The 15,937-nt window shown below is 39.6% G+C and overlaps 1 protein-coding gene across 1 annotated transcript; it reads right to left on the minus strand.

The window, feature by feature from the left end:
- Window positions 1-6,348: 6,348 nt before the first annotated feature.
- On the minus strand, window positions 6,349-15,025 carry LOC137251200 (trypsin eta-like). Its single transcript, XM_067785378.1, has 4 exons — window positions 14,780-15,025; window positions 14,510-14,714; window positions 14,142-14,430; window positions 6,349-6,887 (listed from the first exon to the last, which is right to left on the minus strand). The coding sequence occupies exons 1-4, from the start codon at window positions 14,853-14,855 to the stop codon at window positions 6,411-6,413; spliced, it is 1,047 nt and encodes a 348-aa protein (XP_067641479.1). The 5' UTR covers window positions 14,856-15,025; the 3' UTR covers window positions 6,349-6,410.
- Between the last annotated feature and the right edge of the window lie 912 nt (window positions 15,026-15,937).

The raw sequence follows: 15,937 nt of genomic DNA on the forward strand, positions 1-15,937 counted from the left end.
GAGATGAGCGCTCAGGAACCTACATACCAAATTTCATCAAGATACCTCAAAATTTACTCAAGTTATCGTGTTAACGGACGGACGGACGGACGGACGGACGGACGGACGGACGGACGGACGGACATGGCTCAATCAAATTTTTTTTCGATCCTGATTATTTTGATATATGGAAGTCTATATCTATCTCGATTCCTTTATATATGTACAACCAACCGTTATCCAATCAAACTTAATATACTCTGTGAGCTCTGCTCAACTGAGTATAAAAAGAAGATTGTGGTACACGCACTGTAGTACACAACAAAGCTCGATATTTTTGTTGTTTACCCGAAAGCCTTAAGAGCCTCCTGGTTATATATAAAGCTATCATATAACCGATACTATTATTATCCGAATAGATATGGAATGAAGTCTTGTGTTTGTATAAAAGTTTAAATGTAGTGCAATTTACATACGCTCTCTCCAGAGCAACCACTCATACAGGCCAAGCACCTCTGTCATCGTAACATAGGATGGATTCTACACTGGAGGACTAGAGTATTTAGAAAACAATTACATATACATATGTTTATACTCAGTGACAGCCAGGCCGCCCTCAAGGCGATCTCGGCGTTTGAAATAAAATCAGCACTGGTCCTTGAGTGCGTTATTATACGCTAATCAACTAGGAGCACACAACGAACTACTGTTGGCCTGGGTTCCTGGCAACAGGGAAGTTGAGGGTCATGATCAGATGGACAAGCTGGCCAGAGAGGCAGCAACGACACGACCTCTTGGTCCCGAGCGGTTCCTGCCAGTAGGCCCGCAGGAAATTAGGGGGCATCTATTATTAAAAGAGGGAAGAACACTGGCGCAATATGCCAGGCCTGAGACAATCTAAGTTACTATTAGGAGGTTACAACACAACGCAATATAGGGCATTAATAGGCCTCTCGACAGATAACCTATGAATCCCAACAGCTATTCTTACAGGACACTGAGACTGAACAGTCACATGCAAAAGCTGGGTTTAACATCGAACCACACATGCCGATTTTGTGATCGATCAGTGGAGACGGCGGACCATATCCTCTTGGAGTGTGACGCAATCTCAAGACGTAGGGCTAAGTTTATGGGGTCACCATGGCCAGAGCATTCTCACATCAAATCCAACAAGCCAGGTGAACTGCTAGGGTTCATCAAAGATGTCGGCTTGGATGAGGTGCTGTGAAGCAGCTGAGGGCACAATAGACCAATGGCCGCTGTGCGATTTGCAATTAATTATCATCTATCTATGTTTACCTATTGGTGCTGATGAGGAATAATACCGGCTTCTCTGTTCCACCTATCACATCACAGGTCCTGGCTTCAAGTCCCGGTCAAAGTAACATACAAAATTTCGAAAACAGTTTTTTTTATAAGTAAAACGTTTTTCTAATTGGGGTCGCCCGTCAGAAGTGACTTGGCAAAAACACTCCGAGTGTATTTCTGATATGAAAGGCTTCACAGTGAAAACTCATTTGCCTTGCAGATGCCGTTCGGAGTCGGCATAAACATGAAAATTAAAAGGAGCACAATGCAAATTACAAGATAAGCTCAGCCTAAATCTACTCGGAAGTAAATCTCGCCACGTATTTTTTATTTTGTTGAGGCTCCGGCGACCCCAATTTCCTCATGGATCTAGGGGGCGAGAGAGCGAGATGGTCTAGATGGTTTCATGTGGTAATACTGAATCGTTCGCGATAGTACCTTATTGGTGCTTGTTACCGGAACGTACCAGATCTGCAACCGGCAAAGGACCATCAACATCGATAACACTCCCCAAAACCTGCGGCGAGTGTCCTTAACACTACAACAACAACAACAGTGACACTCACTTGAATCATAAATCAAATAAACTCAAAATCATATTCTTCCTGCATTATATTGATAAGCTTTGGGAAAATTAGTTTCGATACCGGGGCTTTTAGTGACTAGCGCACCTGCTCTAGAAGAATTATATTTAGAAGAACAAGTTCAAGCTAATGGAATACTTGCAATATCAGTAAATCCAATCTATATAAAATAAATATTGATTAGCGACTACCACAGTTGTCTACAGCAATAAATTATTTTTTTAAGTTTATTATTTTTTATACGAGATTGTAGCGCCTTTAACCTACTACTAGGAATGTCATGTAAGAGCTTAAGCTAGGAGATAAGCTTAGATGTACTTAGTAAAATCGGTGTAAGCAATAGATGAGACTATAAAGTTCAGTGCTTGATATAAGTCATGTTGTAAGGCATAGGTACTAGCGATACGATTCAGTTTTTGTGATAACTATTTTTTATCCCCCTAGTTTTTCTCTTATAATATGAGCTTCGTAGCTCGTAGGAAATTTTCTCTGACAGCTCAGGTGCCTGCAATAAGATATAGCCATCCTATCCAAATGGCGGGTATCATCATACTTAACAGGATCCTATCAAGAAATATACAGGGATACCTAAACTCTTATATATATGTAAATCTTAGATGGGTTCCTGATTACCCACGAGAACAACCACCTTTCCGATAGCTCTTTTTCGGTAAAATCTCTTCAGTGGGGGACAAGTTTGTGGTGGAAGTGTCATAGTATCTTTCAAGCTGCTTTTATCATTGCCGTTTCCAAGAAATTCCAACGTTTTATTGCTCTCAAAGCAACATGAATTCATGGGCTTTCAAATGAATTGCTCCTGGTTAAAACTTGCATACAAAATGATAATGCTTTCTGAACATTTCACCGAATAAAAATATCTTCATTTGAAACAACCCAAAAGAAGTCGGTAAGACTTGTAGTTTTCGCCAAATTGTGCAAGTTCTAGGAAAATATCGACAAGAATTCATCACATTTAGTTGTATACGCCGGACGTCGAGGTCTAGAGGTAGTGTGATGGTCTTACTAACCGAAGGTTATCATCAAAATACTTAAGCAAAAATTTCTAAAGCGGAGTCGGCTCTAGGTAGCGGTTTGGCAAACCAGCCGAGTGTATTTCTGCCATGAAAATATTCTCAGTAAAGGCCCTCTGCTTTAGCAGATGCTGTCGAAACCTGCATAAAACATGTGCTAGTGTGTAGAAATTAATTCAAAATCGACATAAAACAAATACGAATAGAAGCTCGGCCTTAATCAGCTTGTCATCAAATATTTTTGTGTACAGCGAATTTTACATTGATCCTTGAACTCAGCATGCAATCTTCTAAGCGCCGTTTTCTCATGTGAACTTTAAACTTTATCTGCCCTATATCGAAACATTGTTCAAAACAAATGGTCTTGTCGGACGGATAAACCTCCTTAATACATGAGAAAACGGCCCTAAAAGAGATGATATACTGTCCCAAATGCTGCCTCATTCTTCTACAAATGGTTATTCATATGCCATTATCGCACACGAGCAACCAATCAGCAATTCTCACTGTGTAGCGTGCTTCTGAACGTAACTGTTGCATATATTTAGGCGCAAATTAAAATGTACCAGTGAAACAGTGGTAGCTATTCCCAACAAAAAATTATGTCAATGTATTTAGTGAAGTATTTTCAATGGCAAAATTAAATCTATGTTGTTGTTGTAGCAGTGCTTCGTCCCATCCAATAGGTGCGACCAATCACAAATTGTCATCAATATCCTCTAACGGGAGTCCAAAGAAAATTGCTGTTTCAACAGGGTGGACCATAATCAGAGGGGTGGTAGATGCGTTGGGTCCACATTACAATTGAACAGATGGTTGGGTCATGTGGGGACACATTGCAAGCAGGGCATACATTTTGTTTGTCGGGGTTGATTCTGGATAGGTAAGAGTTTAACCTGTAACAGTACAGTATCCACATCGAAGTTGAGCTAGAGTGACTCTCGTTTCCTTAGGGAATGTGCGTTCCTCTTCTGCAAGTTTAGGGTATTGTTCTTTGAGTACAGGATTCACCAGGCAATTCCTGACATAGAGGTCCGACGCCTGTTTGTGGAGTTCATTTAGGACCTGGTTGTGTTTTTTGGCTTCATATGGCTGTGTTCTCAGGCGCCGTATTTCCTCATATTGGTTACGGAGATGACTCCGTAAGCCCCTGGGCGGTGTTGGCTCATCAATCAGATGTGTGTTGGGTGCCCAGATTTCTGGGTATTCAACAGGAACTGTTTGGTTAGCATTTAATATTTTTCCCTGATGGGGAGTATTCTCGCCTCATTATGCAGATGGTGTTCTGGGGACTTAAGAAGACAACCCGTGGCGGTTCTGAGGACAGTATTTTGGCAGGCCTGTAGCTTCTTCCAGTGAGTAGTTTTTAGGATTTGGCGACCATATCGGCGACGCGTAGCACGTAATCGGACGGCCAATTGCTTTGTAGGTGGTAATGAGCTTTTTTTTATCTTTACCCCAAGTACTGCCAGCAAGAGATTTGAGGATTTTATTACGGCTCTGGATTTTCGGTAAAATTGCGGCTGCATGCTCACCAAAATGTAAATCCTGATCGAACGTCACACCGTTAGGGTGTAAGACAGTCGTTAGCGTAGGGCCATTGACATGGATGTTCAAAATGGTCGATATTTGGGACGTCCATGTTGTAAATAAGGTCGCCGATGATTTAGTCGGTGATAATGTCAGGTTTCGGGAGGTGAAGAAACTTGAGAGATCAGGGAGGTAGCCGTTTATTTTGTTGCATAGCTCATCGATCTGTGGGCCTGGGCCTGGGGCCATTATTGTGCCGTCATCGGCGTAGGAAACGATAGTAACTCCTTCTGGTGGCGAAGGTAGCTTTGATAGAAGTTTTGATGTTTCGTTTCTAAATTGCACCGATGTCTGCCGGCCACCCAGATAAATTCGCGGTCCCTTTAAGACTTCGGGAAGGGTAGGCCCTCTCCAGGTATGACAGTACGTGCGTTGCGCTAGACCTATCAAAAGTTTTTTTGATAGGTCTAGCGCAACGAGTACTGTTCTATGGTGAGGGTTTTGATTTAAACCGCGATTTATATGGGTGCTAATAGCATTTAGCGCGGTGGTTGTGCTATGAAGTTTTCTAAAACCATGATGATGACAGGCTGGTTGCAGATTTGCCTTGAAATACGGGAGCAAAATGGCTTCAAGCGTCTTGGCTACTGGCGATAGGAGAGATATCTGGCGATATGACTCTCCTATGTTAGCTGGTTTCCCAGGCTTTAGTGGCGGGACCACCTTGGCCATTTTCCATTTTTCGGGGATGACAAGGGTGATGAAGTCGGTGGTACGCTCGATCGAAATAAATATTGGCAGGTGTTCGGATGCCAATGTTACCATCGGCCGCCAGTTGACGCAGTTTACGAGTCCTGCGCTCACGATGGATATATCTGGCAAACTGTGACAGCTTCTTACCATACGAGTGGGGGCGTCTCTGTTTATTGTGCAGAACGTCGTTTCTTCTATTTGATCCGCCAACATCTCACCCCTGCTGTCCGCCTGCAAGTTTGAATGCCATAGGTCGTGATGGGCATTGAAATCGCCTCAGATAATGCGATTATCGCCAGTTAGTAAGGCGCTAATATTAGGGCGGTATCCACTGGGGCAACAGATGGCAGAAGGGATGTGGATGTTGATGATTTCAAGATTTGCATCGCCTGACCGGACAGATAAGCCGTGACGTTCTAGGGCATTGTCCCTGTGGCCGATGTCCATTTCCGCTCTCGCGATCTTTTCTGTAAACATTATACCCAGAACAGGTCTGCAGAGCTGATCTTGCGCTAAGGCGCAGACTACGGGACGCACTTGGGCGTTAACAGGAAGGAGCCACAAAAGATTTATAAAAGTTACGAGGACGTCTGGTTTTGGATCTAGCCCAGAACAACTTGTCCCATGCAACCATCCCTTGCACGTGACACACTGACAAGAGTATGACCGTCCTAATAAGACTATTTTCCGGCAAACGCAACAAAACCATTTCTCAGGACGGCGGTCAGGAGACGGATCCGGATTAGGTTCGAAACCTTCCCGGAGCAGGTGAGTATGGCGCAGTCCCTCTGCGAGGAGCTGCTGAGAGGATGACAATTTGTCGGAGGGACACAACATTTTAAATGGGGTTACACTGAAATGACAGTCCTTGGTCGGGAAAAATCCCGAGTCGCTCCGGTACATAGAACCGACTGCCTTGGGAAGCTTGACTTTTCGCTACCTTCGCTCTCATGCTTATAAATCAGGCCTTAGCAGATGTAGACAGTGCCGTCTGCAGTAAGAAACGTTTGCTAACTTCTCAGATCTTAAGGAAGCAATTTGTCCGGGTTCACCTTTCTAGAATTCTCTTGTTTGCTAAGAGGGCGGAGTTATTTTATGTCCCAAGTCCTAGTACTTAAATGGGGTTTTCCGGTATATGAACTAGTTACAGGCAGGGCTAGTAGATTTAAATAAATAGCTATTTTATTTTGTTATAACAAACCTTATTTAATAACATAATTAATTAAAAACATTTTATTATTGTCGTCCACGCTCCCAACATAATCAACATCACAGCAGAATGCAAAAAATTAGACATGGCCCCACCACCAATGCCAGGTCTGTTACCACCGCCGGCTGTGTTATTACCAGTGTTGTTACCAGTGATGTTACCAGTGATGTTATTGCCATTGCTTGTATTATTACCATTGCCTTTAGCTATAGTTTCGTCAATAAAATCTCGCCAATAAACTACATCTGTATATATGCCAGGCAAAAGAGGGTGAGCACAATTTACGCCCCACGATACAATGCCCGACAATTGCCGATTACAAACTAATGGACCACCCGAATCGCCAGAGCATGCGTCCTTCTCACCCTCCTCATAGCCGGCACAAATCATACCGTCTTGTACAAGTTCACCTAATTCGGTGTCCTTGACACATATATCATGATCGATAAAGGGTAAGTCCACTGTCATCAATACACCCGAATTCGTTCCCTGTTGTCAAAGTAAAAAAAAGTAAATATAAATCAAGAATTAAATTGAAAATAGTAAAAAGATTCATGGCTGTCATTTATGTTACGTTGAACACGCAATAAATCAATAAAATTAGATGATAAAACTATCCAATAGTAAGTATAAAAGTGATTTAAATAAACAATGTACGTACTTATCACGATAATAAAGATAAACGTGTCACCAAGTGCCATGAGAGCTTTCAATATTGAGCGCTCATTTAGAGTGCGAGCAAAAATACAGCTGGTAATTTATCAAAATTTGGCTTTGACGCAATTTAAAGACTGACGATAGTGACAGCTATTGAATCAGTTTTACCAATTACTTATTTACTTTGTTTTGCGCTTGATGGTTGTGAAGAGTGGTTAGGTTAGGTAAAGAGGACGTGTATGAGAACTTCCACACTTCCACTCAGAGACAGTGAATGCCGGATGGCGGCATATTCGTGCAACCAGATTACTTCCTTGCAGTCCTGAACGAACCACTTGATTTCTTTTATGAACTTAATTATGAGCGAAAGATCCACCTTCCATACCTGTGCCAGAGTGTCGAAAACCCGTACGCTCAGAAATCTGAGTCACCTTGTTTCCAATACTGGACATTGTCAGAAAAAGTGATGGATCCACTTATCTTCCCCCTCATCCTGCCAGCTTCTGCAGAGGGAGCTTGTTGGTATGCGCCAACATCGGAGCATTGGTGCAATAACGCAATTGCCTGTTATTTTCCTGTCTTAACATGGCTATAAGGACCTTGAGACCTCACAATCATCCCAGGTTGCCCATAGCTAGTCCGTTGCCATCATATGCTACTCCTCAATGTTCGTAATCTTTCAACGTACGGAGCTGTCCTGGCTATCTAACCGCAAATTCGTTCCTTTGTCGGCAAAGTTGTAATAACAGGTAGGAAATTAATCGACTTTGCTTAATCTTTCGTCAGCTATTAAAACAAAAATCGTCTATATGATAATTAGTGAATGAATGACTAAACGGTTAGCCAACATATGAAGATATAATATTCATGAAATCCCACGAAGAATGCCGTTTGCTCACAATTACTCATGTAAAAGAAAATAGTGGTATAAAAACCTTATTTATTTGATAAGAGTAATACATTTTGTTTATATCAGCTATAGATTAAGCTAGGGTGGGTGCTAGGGCATTTTTTGTGGAGTTGATACCATCACAGCAATGCCAAGGTCGGTGTCAACTCAGTGATTTGCACTATAACACGAAGTGACGTTGCTTAGCAGTGAGTTGGTGGTGTTACATCCGCCATTGAGTCGAATGATGTTTGTATGTCAAATTTGGTGGATTGACGCTACTGACGACACTGAATGGACGACGGCAATGCTGGTAATGCAGCATATGAGCGTGATACAACAATAATCGCTTGAGTCATATGCGCAGCTCTTTTCTATCTTGTTACCAGACGCTACTTTGGCAGAGTTAATTATGAGTAATAACCGGTTGGAGCTGCTGACAGATTAAGGACCGGTATTTCAGTGCGAGTTTAAACTCCATTTAGCAGGAAAAGTTTATGTTATCGAACAAAGTGACGAGGTTAAACACTAGTCTGGAGTTTGAACTCGCACTGAAACACCCGGCCTAAATCGCTCCTATAGCTTCTAGCAGTCCTTTGGGAAGTGATTTGAAGTTTTGCTAGCTCATAAAGAGTTTGTTCTAGTCTAGTGTTACTGGCGCCATATTGCGTCACAAAATAGTGTGTCAGCACCAGTAACTCCACCCTCGGTGCCAACTCCATAGCTCAACATCGCACAGTGTTACACAGCCTTAGTTTAAATTGCTTTTGGCAGCACTACTGATAATTTGTTTACGTTCAAGTAATATCGGTTGGGAGGGAGCTTTGGGTTTTTAAAAGAAATACTAAAAAGTAAGTAGCTTTTGTTTTTCATATTCTACAATGCGTCGAATTAGTTGGGAGTACTAACAAAGCAAGATGATTGTTAACTTCGCGGAAGTTCTGGTGTCGAGAAGAGGATGACACAGATGGTGACACCAAATGGTCCAAACAACTGGCATTGAGGATGCTATGAAATAATTTGTATATTGTCATAGTAATGTACCGCACACTGTTTACGACCAGTCAATCAGATTAGAGTGCTATCTTGAAAGTAAATTTTTCCCATCCTCACATACTTGTGTTGTACATTAGGGTGTGGCTTTTTATTTTATAACCATTTAACTGCGAAAGTGGCGAGATGTACTCAAAGACCCTGGAGATCAGCAGTTCGAGTTTCATACTTTGAAATGACGCCAAGGAGTTTGCTAATATTTCATAAAAATCATTGGCCATTGTATTGGTTCATTATTTTCTTTGTATTTCCTCAATATTTTTATATTACTAATGGGTCCAAAATGGTGCAAAACCTGTCATTTTATGAAGAAGTTGAAAATTGTGAAAACCACTTTCCGTTTCGGTTTTGAATCAAAATCACAAAAGTTCCGAAATATTTACTATTGATCTAGATCTAATAGACTCAAAGATAATAAAAACAAGTGAATGTGTCTAAGTTCGGGTGTAACCGAACATTATATACTCAGCGTGAGCTTCAATTGTACATTTCATTTCAGATAAATTACTTTTCTACAAAAACGTGGCACCGCCCGTTTAAAAAAAAAGTATCCACATTTTCTCTTACAATAAAAATTGATAAGTGAAACATCATTGATTCAAAACTATTTTTTGCTAAGTTACAGATTATTCTAGCCTACGACCCTTTTAAACTTGTTTTATATCTGAGTTGCCGTGGTCTTTAACCGATCCCGTGCATTTCTACTAGAAAAAATTTTCTGCTATAAGGAAATTTTATGTACACAATTGCATTACGATCCGTTAGTTTTTCTCCGAGTTATGGCTCCCGAAACATAGAAAATTGCTTAGTCATAAAAGGGGCGGTGCCACACCCATTTTCAAAAATTTTAGTGTTTTCCAATTTAATGTTATAATTCAATTTAGAAAGTAAAATTCTATTGATACAAAGCTCTTTTTCGCTAATATATAGCTTATTATTTTCGTCTACGGCCATTTTAAAAATCTTTTATATAAAAGTGGGCGTGGTCTTTAACCGATCTCGTCCATTTTTTCTAGAAATATTTCCTGATATAGGGAAAATTTGTGTACCCAATTTTTTTACGATCCGTTAATTTTTCTTCGAGTTATGGCTCCCGAAACATAGATAATTGCTTAGTCATAAAAGGGGCGGTGCCACACCAATTTTCAAAAATTTTAGTGTTTTCTATTTATTGTTATAAATCCACTTGGGAAATGAAAAACCATTGATATAAAGCTCTTTTTAGCAAAGATATAGCTTATTTTATTCGTCCACGACCCTTTTAAAAATCTTTTATATAAAAGTGGGCGTTGTCCATAACTTATTCGTTAATTTTTCTTCAAAGCATTCCTTATAGTAAAGGCAACCTCTTTGGCGAATTTTGTTACGACAAATGTAATCTGTATTATAAAGGTCTTAAATCATATAATGAACTACCGATTGATATTAAATCATGTCATTCCAATAAATTTAAACAAAAATTGTACAATTATTGCAGAACACTACCAATTTAGTGCTGGACAGGCGGACTTCCATAGCATCGATAGAAGTGCAGCGAAACTATACTGCTGTGTAGCGCCAAGACTTCCAAGCTCTTGTGCGCATACAAAAAAGGTTGCCGAAGCACATACTGAAACGCATCACTCGATTAACTCAGTGCATCGCCGTGCAGATGTTGCCTTCGCGCTTTACTAACATGCGTAAAATGCCTACATACTACATAATCGCAACGCTTTGTTCGCATGATCTGGAAGTCTCCCATCCAGATGTAACTATTCTAGTTTGCATAGTCCAGAAGACAATTATAAACATGTAAAATAGATTTAAGTTAGGCTTAGGAAAGCCGTAATAAATAAATACATTATACATTATACATTATACATTATAGGTTTAACGATTTTTGATTTATGATTTATAATATTTGTAAAATTGATTTTAAAAGTGGGCGATGCCACACCCATTTAAAAAAAATTTTCAAATTTTTATCAAGAATCTCAATATCAGTCCACGTGTCAAATTTCAACATTCTAGGTGTATTATTTACAAAATTATCAGGTTTTTTGTGTTTTCCAAAATTTTATATATATAAAAAGTGGGCGTGGTTATCATCCTATTTCGCTCATTTTCAATACCAATCTATTCTGAGTCCAGGTAAGCTAGTGTTCCAAATTTGGTGAATATATATCAATATTTACTCAAGTTATCGTGTTAACGGACAGACGGACGGACGGACATGGCTCAATCAAATTTTTTTTCGATACTGATAATTTTGAAATATGGAAGCCTATATCTATCTCGATTCCTTTATATCTGTACAATCAAGCGTTATCCAATCAAAGTTAATATACTCTGTGTGCAAAGCACGCTGAGTATAAAAAAACTGTTCCCAAGAACAACAATAACTAAATAATAGTTCATATATAATCCTACAAGCAATGTGACAATTCCGAAAAATTTTGGAAACGGATCCGAAACGATCCTTAAAGAAGTAAAAAATTATACCAAAAACAAATCGCAGACATCCCGAAACGGGTACGGACGAATTTCCAAAATTTATAATCACAACCACAAAACTAAGCTATATATACAGCTGACACTGTAACTATAATCTTGTAACACAACACTCTAAATCACGGAACCCACACCGTAACAATAAACTTAATCCTAACTATCCCATTGGGGTATCCATTACCATAACCATAGCCTAAGGCGCCACCGTAAGATAAAACTAGAACACTGATCTTGAGCGTAGAGAGGCTTAACGGTTCATTTTTGACAACGTCTTCATCTTCGCCTTCGCTTTATTGCAAAATTATCACCACTATTTAAATCATCATCAACCTCAACTTCTGCTTCTGCAATCACAGGTTTAGCCAGATCTCCATTAATTAACCGCATTCCAGTAAAATCATGTTTAGGAACCCCAGCCGTGAAAGCTTAACTGTAATAAGAGATATTACTGCGGATTGCGCCCTTAGCAGTTTCGGAGTCACACGAGCGTGCCATTGTTGCGCTCTGTGTGTCAAATTTATAATAGCATGCCGCACGTGGTGTTAAGTCCCCCTTCTCTGGACCGTGGTCATACACCAGTACCAGTACCGAATACAGGGGTTGTGGCAATTGGTGCATTAGTCTGGCGACCCGGCAACCCTTGCCAAGGAGAAATTCGCGAACACCCTGCGGATGTGATGCCTGGGTACCGTGACTAGATGATCTGAATCCTATGTAAACCCCAATAAAACTGAGCCATAATATCTGATTGGATTTAATAATTTGGAGTACTACTTGATACCAAGCTGTCATGGAAGCTTAATATAGTGGTCAGGGCTAGACTCATTCCTATTTGTACTACTGCTGTTTGTTTTTAAACGATGGAAACTTTCTCTAAGCACTGAGCTCTCGCTGTATGAAGTGGTGGTCAATACTCTTCTATGGGGTATTGGTATGATGAAATGCACAAGATATGGTTTCTAATGTTAAATATCTCTTAACCGTGTAACGAATGGCCTAAATGACATAACTAGGGCCCTTCGTACAATAACAACTCTGCTTTTAGATGTTAATTCTTTAGTTCGGGCTGCACAAGGGCTTCGAGACGGCGGGGATTTAGACTCACAACTAATTTAAAGCAGGGGTATTGTTAATTTGTTTTGGGATGGATCCCAGCTGGATGTGAAGGTTGGAAGCGAAGGGATCTTGAGGAGTATAGCATCTAGTCGGACAGTTAGGTGGCTATTAAGGCGCTAGTCTCTCAGGCTCGAGTGTAGTTGACCCGAGCCCAAACTTACTCAATGGAGCTTTTAGAGTTAACTAGTGCCCATCCCTCAATGCGGGTTAGAGTGTTGTCGGGGCACTGCCCATAGGTAATACATTCGAGGCGTTACACTGTTACGTGAACGATAAGAAATGTTAACGATAAGAAACCACGGAAGTTTTTATTTTTAGTGTTTTCAACATCACAACGGACTGTAAAAGTGTTCAAGGCGTTTCCATCTAGTTAGGGCAATGGCCACACAACCGTAACCTATATCTGATTCAAACTTGTTACACACAATAATCTAAGGTGTGAGGTTAGGTGGAACTGGCCGGTGCATGAGGACCTCACATAGGCTGAAAGAGTTCATAGTGTTACCAGAAGGTTTCTCGACGACCAAACTGAAAAACGTTATCAGAACCTATGTTATATACTACTCCATCCTCTTGCCAATTACTAGAAGCTTTCTAGGACCTTCGTCTGCTTCTAGATATGAGAGCTGTGCCACTTCTTATAGCCGCACTTCCTAAATCTGCTTTCACTGACTATGTCTATTTGAAAAGCATGAGACGCTAGAAGGCAGTATTCGCATTGCAGTTGATTGCGCTATGTTTTTAAGGCACACCTTCATGTATCGAAAAATACACATATATATAAAGCAGCTGTCAAAAAATTATTACTCATAGGGCAGCGTCAATCAAGAGCAAAATACTTGGGAATGGAAATGTTTGACAGATTTGAGGTGAATATAATTTACCTTCTTGCATTTGGCTATAGGAAAAAATTGTTTACAATAGTGTGACGAATATCAGCATCACTAATAATCACGCAACAACAACAACATGAAGCAGCCACTCTTATGTACATATACACATTAAAGCTAGCCACACTTATGTACAAGGCAACGAAGAGATACCTCACACACACAGATGTAACCATCAACCGAAGTAGTTACTCAAAAAAAAAAAGTAGTTACTCACACATACACACGCATATGGCTATGGGAGAGGCGTGAACTACAGATATACATGTATGTATATAGCTGGTGACTAACCAAGCATGAGCTACAACTGTTCGAGAAATTACTAGACCTTAGAAGAAATGGGTGAACGAGGAAACCGAGAGTATAAAAGCAGTGCAAGCTGAGTAATAACTAATCAGTTTGATTTAACCACGCTATTAGTTGCGAAGTGCAGTATAATTGTGAAGTATAATTATACTACTCCCAAAGTAGTCTAATAAAGATCATTTTGCAATACAGAATATTGGAGTTATTTATTCGACAGTTTAGCGATACAAACGTTAACAGAAGGTGCATAATTGTCAGAAATTGCCAGAATTAGTTACAATATTAAAATTAAAATTCTCACAATTCAATTAACACAGGCCCGTACTTTTGAGAGTAACTCACCTCTTCAGTAAGACCCCAACCAGATGTCTGGCAGATGGTGCCATCGGCTGGTAAAACGCGTGCTCTATTAATCGGTTCGATAGTCCGATGTCCCTGGGGCACCGAACCATTCAAAAACAAGACAGCAATATCATTCTGATAAGTATGTGTATTAAACACGGCAATGCCCGTAACATACTTAACGATATTAAATATTAAAGTATTTTCAGTACGCTGGTAACGATCTAAAGTGCCCATTACAATAATAAAATCTGAAGCAGGACGGTATGTGCCATTATAGGTCTCTTGGCTGTGCGATTGAAAAGAAAAAAAATGTATTTATAAAAATGGTCTGAAAACTGTTTTTTTTTTTTACTTTTTATACCCACTTCATCAAACAATGCGCTGCCGTTAGTACAACATTCGGTTCGATTAGCGAACCGCCACAAATATGCCCAGAACCAAAAAAGTAAGCATCAAAAGAACGTCGTCTAAGCGAGGCTTGATGTTTCGAAGCACTTAAACTGGCGACAGTGCCATTAATGATGCGTCCACCGAGTGTATTGTTGGGGTCGGGTTTTATTAATGCTGCAACTGGTTTATTGAACGAGATAATCCACGATTAAATTAGTTCACTCCACTTTAAGTTCTTAACTAACCTGCATTATACACGCAAAAGGTCGCACAAAATGTTAACCAAAATATTATTTTACTCTCCATACTCCAACGCGCCATCGTATCAACTAAATTTGCTAAGAAGATTCCTTATATTTTTGCTATTTTTGCCAGTTCAACGCCACACCACATAACATAATAATTCAGCCATACCAATTTATGATACACAATTCATTGCAAATAAATTATTTTAAAACAATTCTTAATAACGATTATCTAATCTAATCATCGACCATGCCTCAACAACTTACCCTAAACATTTAAGTGGTTGTTTTGCGATTGTTCATTGACTGGCATACAAACAAGTATTTTCAGATATTAAATAATGCTTACAAAATTTGTATCAGTAATTAATTCCTTTTTAACCAAAGGTTGATAACGATTTCGACCTAGACTGCAAATGGTAGACCTGTACGATATCTAAGCATGATTTGAAAAACCAAATCTATTTCCAATGCTGCACTGAAAGAAAAAAGGGTTAAATCAACAGATTGCTGGTCAATTCAACCGAAATTTCAGTAAGTTTTTATCCATCCACGAAATATTGATTCTGAATTGAACATTTCAACAGCAAAGTCAACAAAAAACAAGCAAAGGTGTCTAAGTTCGGGTGTAACCGAACATTATATACTCAGCGTGAGCTTCATTTCAGATAAATTACTTTTCTACATAACACGTGGCACCGCCCGTTTAAAAAATAATAGTTCCCTATTTCCTCTTACAATAAAATTTGATAAATTTTTTACTAAGTTATAGTTTATTATTCTAGTCTACGACCCTTTTAAACTTGTTTTATTGCCGTGGTCTTTAACCGATCTCGTCCATTTTTTCTGGAAATAGTTCCTGCTATAAGGAAAATATGTCTTTATACCCAATTTACGACCCGTTAATTTTTCTTCGAGTTATGGCTCCCGAAACATAGAAATTTGCTTAGTCATAAAAGGGGCGGTGCCAGGCCCATTTTTTTAAATTTTAAGTTTTTTCTATTTATTGTTATAAATCCACTTGGGAAATGAAATACCATTGATGTAAAGCTCTTTTTAGCAAAGATGTAGCTTATTTTATTCATCCATGACCCTTTTAAAAATCTTTTATATAAAAGTGGGCGTGGTCCTCAGCCGATTTCTTTAATTTATCTCCAA

The sequence above is a fragment of the Eurosta solidaginis genome, chromosome 4 (assembly GCF_040869045.1).
Source record: "Eurosta solidaginis isolate ZX-2024a chromosome 4, ASM4086904v1, whole genome shotgun sequence".
NCBI classification, from domain to species: Eukaryota; Metazoa; Arthropoda; class Insecta; order Diptera; family Tephritidae; genus Eurosta; species Eurosta solidaginis.

What these genes read in the sequence shown, in the direction of transcription:
- LOC137251200 (XM_067785378.1), bottom strand. Translation starts at nt 14,855, where the DNA reads ATGGCGCGTTGGAGTATGGAGAGTAAAATAATATTTTGGTTAACATTT. An exon ending in CTTTTGCGTGTATAATGCAG is followed by an intron (nt 14,715 to 14,779) that starts GTTAGTTAAGAA and finishes TCAATAAACCAG; the next exon opens with TTGCAGCATTAATAAAACCC. An exon ending in GTTGGGGTCTTACTGAAGAG is followed by an intron (nt 6,888 to 14,141) that starts GTGAGTTACTCT and finishes CTTTGACAACAG; the next exon opens with GGAACGAATTCGGGTGTATT.